This window comes from Leucopleurus acutus, assembly GCF_964270905.1.
Source record: "Leucopleurus acutus genome assembly, chromosome: 14".
Taxonomy (NCBI): domain Eukaryota; kingdom Metazoa; phylum Chordata; class Mammalia; order Artiodactyla; family Delphinidae; genus Leucopleurus; species Leucopleurus acutus.
In genome coordinates this window covers 13703602-13712031 of record NC_139156.1, presented here as the reverse complement: position 1 = coordinate 13712031, position 8430 = coordinate 13703602, and the positions used below count along the sequence as shown (strand labels likewise).

At 58.7% G+C, this 8430-nt stretch overlaps 1 protein-coding gene across 1 annotated transcript; it reads right to left on the bottom strand.

Annotated features, from left to right (window-relative positions):
* Window positions 1-553: 553 nt before the first annotated feature.
* Window positions 554-4594, bottom strand: VAX1 (ventral anterior homeobox 1; the record flags this gene model as incomplete). The annotated part of the gene is made up of 3 exons (XM_082854301.1): window positions 4326-4594; window positions 2974-3161; window positions 554-1120 (listed from the first exon to the last, which is right to left on the bottom strand). The coding sequence occupies exons 1-3, from the start codon at window positions 4564-4566 to the stop codon at window positions 554-556; spliced, it is 996 nt and encodes a 331-aa protein (XP_082710427.1). The 5' UTR covers window positions 4567-4594.
* Window positions 4595-8430: the final 3836 nt, after the last annotated feature.

Genomic DNA, 8430 nt, shown 5'->3' with positions numbered 1-8430 from the left:
CCAGGAAGCTGCGTGTGCACCGGCTCTCTCGAGAAGTCCGCAAAGTGGGGCCCAGGGGTTTCTCTGGCGAGAGGAAGGAACGTCCTCCTTTTTGGTCTAATGAAATCTGTCAGCCTTTTCAGCTGGGGTCTGCTCGCAGCTTCCTTTTTCAGATATCCATAAGAATAATCAACGGCAGCAGTGGCTCGATCTAGAGCAGATGTCCTGTGCTCCGGACTTAGAACCAGACTTTACTTACCCTCCAGGGCCAGGCACTGGTTGGGGCATCAGGTTGGCTAACTCGGGCTTTCCCCCCAATTCTTTGGATTCTCCTGGATTCAGAAGGAAGTTGGGGGCGAAGCGTGGGTGTGGGAGGACACAGAGGAACGGTAGGGGGAAAAAATAGCCCAAATGGGGTAATATTGGTAGCAGAGCCTGGTGGGGAAGGAGAGCTGTCAGAGGCCTCTTGGGAGCCGGGAGCCCAGCGCAGGGGCCCCGGGTGCCTAATGCGCGTGAATCCATAAATATCACCACGATAGATACTATAAATATAAATACAGGAAAACACTTAAGATCAGTCCAGCGCTTTTTTCTCGGCCCCTTCTTTATTGTTGGTCCGGGAGTAAGGCTCGAAGGCCGAGGAGCTCAGGTATCGGGCGGAGAGTTCTTGCAAATTCCCGGCCAGCGAACCGGCCATTGTCAACGGGGCGGAGGAAAGGCGGCTGGCGACGGATCCGAGCAGCGAGGGCACGGGCAGGCTGAAGAGGCCGTGGCCGGCGGCCGGTGCGCCCGCGTGCAGTCCCCCTGGCCCGGTGGGCCCGGGGCCCGGAGCGCCTCCCACGGCCGGCGGGTGCGGGGACGCGGCGCCTGCGGGACCCGGGGCGGCGGCGGCTGCCGAGCCCGCGGCAGAGCCCGCGCCCAGGGCCGGCAGGTTGGGGCCGCGTAGCGCCGAGCCGAGTGCGCCTGTGGCGCATGGCGGCAGCAGCGCAGGCAGGCCGGGCGGCGACAGCAGGCGGCCCTGCTCCAGCAGCCGCAGCACGCTGCACGTGGCCGCCGTCTCCGACACCACCGAGCGCAGCTCCGAGTCCTTGCCTTGATCCTTCTTCTGCTTCGTGCGCCGGTTCTGGAACCAGACCTTCACCTGCGCGCCGGGCGCAGGGAGGGTGGGAGAGAGGGGCAGAGGGAGACGGGCGTCAAGGGGAGCGGGCTCCCGGAGCGCGAGGGCTCCAGGGGGCCCTCCCCCAACTCCAGCCAAAGCCCCAGTCCCAGTCCCAGCCCGAAGAAGTCGGGCCGGGAGCTGCGGGGCGGGTGGGCGGGGCGGGGAGTCAGGGCCGCCAAGAGGGGGACACAGCTCCCATACGCTGCGCTTCCGGGTCATGGAAGCAGGCCTAGGCCAGCCTGGGTTACAAATAACAAAGAAATAAAAATGTCCACGACCCTAACTGGAAGGAAGACCAGAAGTTATTTCACTGGGCTGCCGCACTACCCGCAGCGGGACTATGGATCAGTGCTGCATAAAAGCCCGCATTTCCAGGAGAAGGTGTAAGGCCTAAAGGATGCAGTTCGGGAAATGGGAAGTGAGGGTGAATGGGGAGGAAAGTGGCCCAACTGGCTCGAATTTAGCCCCAGAGCACTCCTCCTGTTGAAGGCTACGAGAAGCTACTTCCTGCTTGTTAGGGTCAGATTGACTGTGAACTAGCAGCAAGCAGGCTATAGACTGAATAACTGGTGCAGGGTGAACTTTATAGGCCAAGCTTCCTCACCACCAGGTGGATCGAAAGGGCTGAGTGATACCCTTAATTTATAACTCAGCTGCTCTCCATCATGAACTTTGGAGTCATGGGAGGAAGTCAGTAGGCTGGAGTGGACTAAATTCTCTCCGTCAACCTCCCCTCTTACTTCCTGTTCTCCCTTTGCCCCTCTTCAGGCCTAGCTGGTGGCCCAGAATGGAGTTTGGCAGCTCTAGGGAAAGGTTATTCTGTCTAGATTTTGTAAACTAAGAGGGATGGTGGCTGAGAGAATAGGGAAAAAGCTACCATGCCAACTCAAATTCGAACATCCAGTATGTTCTGTCCTTGATTCTCAGCTTTCTGCCCAGATCCCATACCTAAAATGCTCCCCACCCACTTCAGGGCTGGGCACAGGTCAAGGGACTGGTCCTCAGAAAGAAATATGCCTTCTGTAGGCCAAGCTGGTACCATGCCCTGGGGAGGCCCTAAATGAACCCCACAACACAAAGCTCTCAGGCCGTAAAGTGCTCCTGGGCCCAGAGTTCACGCGGTCAGCCCCAGTAGCATCATATGGATTTCATGTAAAGAAGACCTCAAGCACAATTGTCAGTGCTGGCTCCCAAGGCCCCAGATCTGCTTCCCATCCCATACCTCACACATCACTGGCACTTAAGACAGGGTCTCCTAGGTGCCCACAGTGGGTGCTCAGGGCTGGGAATGGGGCTGAGTCCAGCTCAAGACCAGGGAAAGCCTTAAGCATTGGGGCAGCCTGGTCTGCAAAGGCAGATCTCTGGAATATGCAACTTTTTGATCCCTAGTTGTCACCGATGCTCTGGAACAGGGGGCTTTGGCCCTAGCCCCATTCTTGCTGAATGGGCCTGGGTGCTGTGTAAGGCTAGGGTCTCCAGAGGGGGTGTGCCTGGAAATCTGGCCAAAATGATGTGGCCAAAACAGGGGCAAACATTGGTTCCTCCAAGAGCAGAGACAAGCAGGGAATTCTCAAGACTGGGGTCCAAAAAGAAATCCAAAAGGATAGGATTTGGGGCCTCCTGGGCTAGAGGCCAGGAAGATTTGGGGTGGAGGGGGAAAGGGATGGCTTAGGAAAGGGAGAAAGCCTTCGCCCTTTCTTCCCCATCCTCCTTATCTTCTCCGCCTCACCTGGGAAGCTCTATCCAGAGTCAAGCTAGGTGGTGAGGAAGAGCTGGCTGGGGGTGAAGGGCAAAGAGGCTGATGCTGGGCTGTGTGCAGCCCGGCCGCTGAGTACCTGGGTCTCTGAGAGGTTGAGCTGCCGAGCGAGCTCGGTTCTCTCCCGGCCCACCACGTACTGGCAGCGCTGGAACTCCATCTCCAGCCGGTAGAGCTGCTCCGCGGTGAAGGAGGTGCGCGTCCTCTTGGGCCGATCCAGGTCCAGGCCCTTGGGCAGGATGATCTCTCGGATGGACCCCTTGGCATCTGGGGAAGGGGAGATAATCAGGCACAAGAACCCTCCTGCCTTCCTCCACCTCCCCTGGCCCGAGCTGGCTCCTGGGACACAGTCACCAGCAGCCAGCAGTCCGGAGGTGGGAAGTCGGGCTGCTGGGCCTGCAGCCACAGCCGGGGAGCAAGGACGCTGTATGTGCTTGGGGGGTGGGAGTGGTGGGGGGACTAACTCCACACAGCTGATGGGAAGGGGAATCGGACTTGGCCTTTGTAGAGCCCTCCGAACAAGGGAGAAAAAAAAATCAATTCCAAATCGGCTGACGTTCCTTTTGGTCTGGGGGCCTCGGCTGCGTGGACTGGGTCCCCTGTAGCTTGAGGGTCCCCGCACTGACCAGCTCAGATCCTGCCGGCCCCAGCTCTGGAGCATGTTGACCAGACCGCACTCCGGCGGTTCCCACCCCCATCCCGGGGTCTCCTTCCCTCCCGAACCAGGGCGGCGGAAGGAGGAGGGACCGAGTCGGAGCCGGCAGGGCCTGGCGATCAGTTGGCGGGGGCGGCGCCGGGCCGGGGCCGGGCCTCAACACCGCCACCGCCGGAGCCGACAGCACGCCGCGCAGCAGAGCGGGGTCGAGGCCAGCACTAAAGCGACATCCGCGGCCTGGCAACCCAGCTTGGCTGCTTCTCCCAGCGGCGGCGGCCAGGCCCGAGCGCGGCGCCGGGCCCCTTGGCCCAGCGCGCCAACTGGCCTGGCCGTAGCCGGCGGTCCGCGACTGTTCTCCAGCGCCCGCGGCCCCCTCGGACGCGCTCAACTCGCCAACGTGCGGGAGCCCGCGAGCGGGCTCCCCGCAGGTCCTCCGGTCCGCAGGATGCTAACAGGTCCTCCAGAGTTTCCGGCTTCTTTCCCGGGTCGGAGGCCGCAGCCTGGATCCTGGGCCCTCCCGCACAGTCCCTTGGCTACCCCAGCAGCCAAACCGGCGGGGCCTCTCGAGGCTTGAAGGGATCGAAGCTCCTGGAGAGCGCGCGTCCCAGGTGGGAATCCCCAGCGGCTGGCCGCACCCGGGACGGGGAGGGCCAGCAACTTTCTCCTAAGTCCCAGGAGGCAGACCCACCCGGGCTGCCGGGGTCGGTGGCGGCGCGCAGCTAGAGCCCCTGAGTCGCCCCTAAAGAACGCCCTCCGCAGCCCTGCCCCATTCCTACCTCGGACCAGGATCCGGCGGCAGTAATCCGGATCCGCGGTTGAATTGGATTTACTTTTGTTACAATCTTCCGCGGCGCCCGACGCAGAGAAGGCGCCCTGCGGTTCCTTGAGGAAGGCGGCAGGGAGGTTCCCCTCCGCGCCCTTGCTCTCCCGGCTCTCCTTGTGCGCATTCTTCGAGACCCGGGCAGCCTCTGCGTCCGAGTGGCACCGAACGTCCATTTTGTCTCGTTTCCCGAACATAGGAGAGGCAAGAGCAACAAAAAAAAAAAAAAAAAAAAAGAAAGAAAGAAAAAAAAGGGGGAGTGGGGGGAGGAGGAAAAAAGCAGACGGGAGACAAAACCGCTACAATGCAGCCCCTACGCTCGGTCCGGAGAGAGGCAAGCGGCAAGAATGAATGCCCCCGCGGGGCGGCTGCGGCGGCCGCGGGCAGGTCAGCGGCGACCGCCGAGTGGCGCGCTCGCGGAGAGGCGGCGGGTCTGGTCGTGGATCCCGGTGGAGCAGCGGCGAAGCCGCCTCGTCAGCGCCCGCGTCCTCTGAGCACGTCCACTGTCCCCAGCCTGGCGATCAGGTAGCGAGCAGCGCAACTCCGAATTGCTGCGGCTCCCGCCTATTACTGAGACTGCGAGTAGCAGTTGTCCGACACCCGGGGGGACGCACACTCGCTGTTGCAATTGATTACGGGTAATTTCGCAGCCTCCACGTTTCGGCTACCTCATGAATACACTAAATTGTTTGGATAATATATCAGACCGTAATGGATGGTTTCTGTCCTTGTCCCCAATCAAGTAGGGGTTTAGCCAGTGAATAAACGGAAATGATTGGTCTTGCTTTCAGGAAACACACAATCAAAGACCCACACTTCCAGAAAAACTTTTGACAAGATTCATCCTGAATTGTTAGTACCGTTAGCAGGCATTATTAACTTTCCCTTTGCCTTTGACCCTCCTGCTCACACACTGGCTAGAGGGGTTTTCTCCACACTCGACAGATAGAGCTGAATGAGGATGGAGGGGGGAAGAAAAACAAAAAACAAAAACCCTTACACACCCTGCGGCAGAAGAAAGCAGTCGCCTCTAGGAGGGGAAAAAAAGGGGGGGGTGGAGAAAAAGTTTTCCCCAAAAGTACTTCCCCCACCCTCTAAAAAGCCAAGCTTTCGTCCCAAACAACTCCTTAACACACCTCGAAGCTGACAGCCATCTTAAACTGCCACCTCTCTTCATTTAGTTCCAGTTGGATTTTTTCATGCCTGCACCTCCAGCAGCCCTGAGGCAGCCCATTCAAAGGGCAGCTTTGTACTCAGAGAGTCCAGCAGGAGAGAGAGGGGGAGAGGGAGAGAGAGCCGAGAAAATCTGAACTGTGAGATCTGCTTAAAAAAAAAAAAGTTTTCCCCTAGCTATTTCATTGTCTCTGCTACAATATCTTTGAGAAAAGCAACAGCCAGTAATCCAATAAGAGCATTGATTAGGCCACAATGATTCAATTCAAGCGCATGGCCTTGTGCAAGGAGCATGCTCCAGCCCTTCTCGTCACCTTGCCGGGGCAGAAGCCCTCTCCACGCCGCTCTCCCCATTCATTCCTTTATGGGAAATGCGGAGCAAAAGGAGTGAAAGATGGCAATTATCTAATTGGACTATTAACAAACAGTCCTCTGAGTGCGGCGGTCTGGCGTGGCTCCTGGGCGGGGGAAGGGCCGTGTTCCCTGCCCTCATTCACAAAGAGTGCAGGGGCCGGGGAGGAAAGGGGGCTTTTTAAAGGGCGTGGGGAGTGGGGCGGGGGTGGGGGAAGAGGAGAGGTGGGAGGTTTGGCTGAGAATTTTTCCACACAATTCCAAGAATGGGGGCGGAGGCGGGCGGGGAAGGGGAAGGGGAGGGGGCTGGAGTGGGGGTCGCGGCGAGCCGGTGGGAGAGGGGGAGGGGAGGGAGGGAGGGGAGGGAAAGGGGTAAGAGTGTGTGCGGTGGGATCGGAGGGGCTCTGCCCGCCGCTCCCTCCTGCCGCCGCCGCCGTCCCCCAGCCGGACTCCAGCAAGCATCGGGGGCGGAGATGATGAGGGGCCCTCAGCCGGCTCCTTTGCTCTCTCCCCCTCCCCCTTCCTCCCCCAGCCCCTCTGGCCCCCAGGGAGAACCCACGCTCGGTCCGGTTCCGGGGGGCGTCTCTGTCCACGGAGGCAGACCTTGGGCTTTTACTTTATTTCATTGGTTGGGGGTTGTGTGTGTGTGTGTGTGTGTGTGTGTGTGTGTGTGTGTGAGAGTGAGCACGCGATTGTCCCGAGCTACTCTCCGCAGGGCGGCGGGCTTCCCGGGTCCCCAGCGAACCGGTGGTCCGTCAGTCCTCCTCCGCACGGGCGGCGGCCCTCCAAATCCCACGCCAACTGGGCCTCGGGGTGGAAAGTGCCTTTGAGTCCCGGCTCTCCCGGGGCCGTCCGGTAGGGACTGGTGGGAGTGGAGGGGGGAGGGGTCCTTGCGGCCGTCCTGTCCTGAAGATGTGGCGTGGGCTTGGGACAAAATCCAGCCAACTCTCCAGTGACTTGCCGCAAAGCTCAAACGCCCAGGTTGGCGCTCCGAGGCCCCGAGGGCTTCACTCCCTCGCTGGCCGAGCCAACGCGGGGCGCCGCCGCGGGGTCTCCCGCTACCGCGTTGACAGTGCTGGTCCCTGGGATTCGGGTCCTCCTGTTGAGGATTTGGGCGGTGGATGGGGCCCTTGTTTACCTGCAGCGCTCAACCAGAGTCAGTTACTGGGGCCTCCGCGGGCGGGGAGATGTGAGGCCCCAAATCCCTGATCACCGACCCTTCCCCGCCACCTGGAGGGTGGGGCCTCGAACTCTCCGACAGCTGGCTCTGGCCAGGGGTCCCACCCCAACCGCTCCGGGTCCCCAGGAGGATTGGGGGCCTCTTTATTCCCTCCGGAGACCTCCTGGCCGCGGAGAGTCCAAGATCGCAGGGATTCTCCCCGGCCGCACCCAGCTTCACGGCCCGCAAAATCCATGCTTATACCTGCGGTGCCGGGTCAAAGGCCCAGAGGGAAGTCTTTAAAAATAAAAACGCCCAACCCACCGCCTCTTATTTTAGGTCTAGGAGGGTGAACCAGCCAAGCAACGAACTGCTGCCTGTAGTAAGGACGCCCTGGTGGCTGTCCCGGGGTGGTGGCCCGGGAGATCCATGGCCACGTTTCCCCCGCACCAGAGGATACGCCCAACTGTGGCCAAATCCCAGATACCGATTTGAAGTTGGGCCTCGGACACTCTTGCCCTCCCCCGTCTTGTAGGGGATAATAGTGGCATATTTTGTTATATAAGTGGCAACTATTTACTGAGCAGTCAGTTACCAGGTGCATAAACTCATTTCTTTAACCTCTCGGCCAGGGAGGCACTAATATGCCTGTTTTAAGTTTTCAGAATCTGCCAGTGTTGGTGATGTGTGTCAAAGAGATACAGAGCAAGGACCTTAATGTTAATGCCAGGAATCCTGAGTATTAGGCATCAACTTACATGAATTTTATCCAGACAGCAAGAAATACAAATGCAAACATGAAATTCTTGTTTCTGATAATGCTGTTTATTTCTAGCCATGAGCCTTTCTTAGTAGTCTATCACCCTCCTACATCAAGCTGCCCTGGACTGAATAAAATTGCAGTTTTATTGGCTCCAAACCTACTGAATGAACGTCTACGAGCAAGGTCCTGGAATGTGCGTTTCTGGCTGCCTCCCCAGGGGAATTTTCCACAAGTTAAAGTTGGAGAACTACACCTTTTAAAGTTAGCTTAAATTAGGAGAGCTTAAGTTGCTAAGCTTCCTGAGGACAGGGAGTTCCCCCCTCCACCCCTTACTGGAAATGCAAATACTTATTGCGGAAGGGAAGAAAATGGGGCATTATGGACAAACAACCAGTTTAATTAAGCAGCCAGTTACCAAGAGTCAGGAAGTGTCAGGACCTAGGGCAGGACCCAGGGTGGCCACTGAATCATATAGGCCTTCTCTCTACATCTTCAAGGACAAATCCTTAACTAAAGGAACTCATTGGTCCTGGCCATGGCTCTGGGCTGGCAGCACAAATGGTGCTGTTGAACGATGCCCTTCTATGTTCCAAGCCCTTGAAGTAAACAAATTCA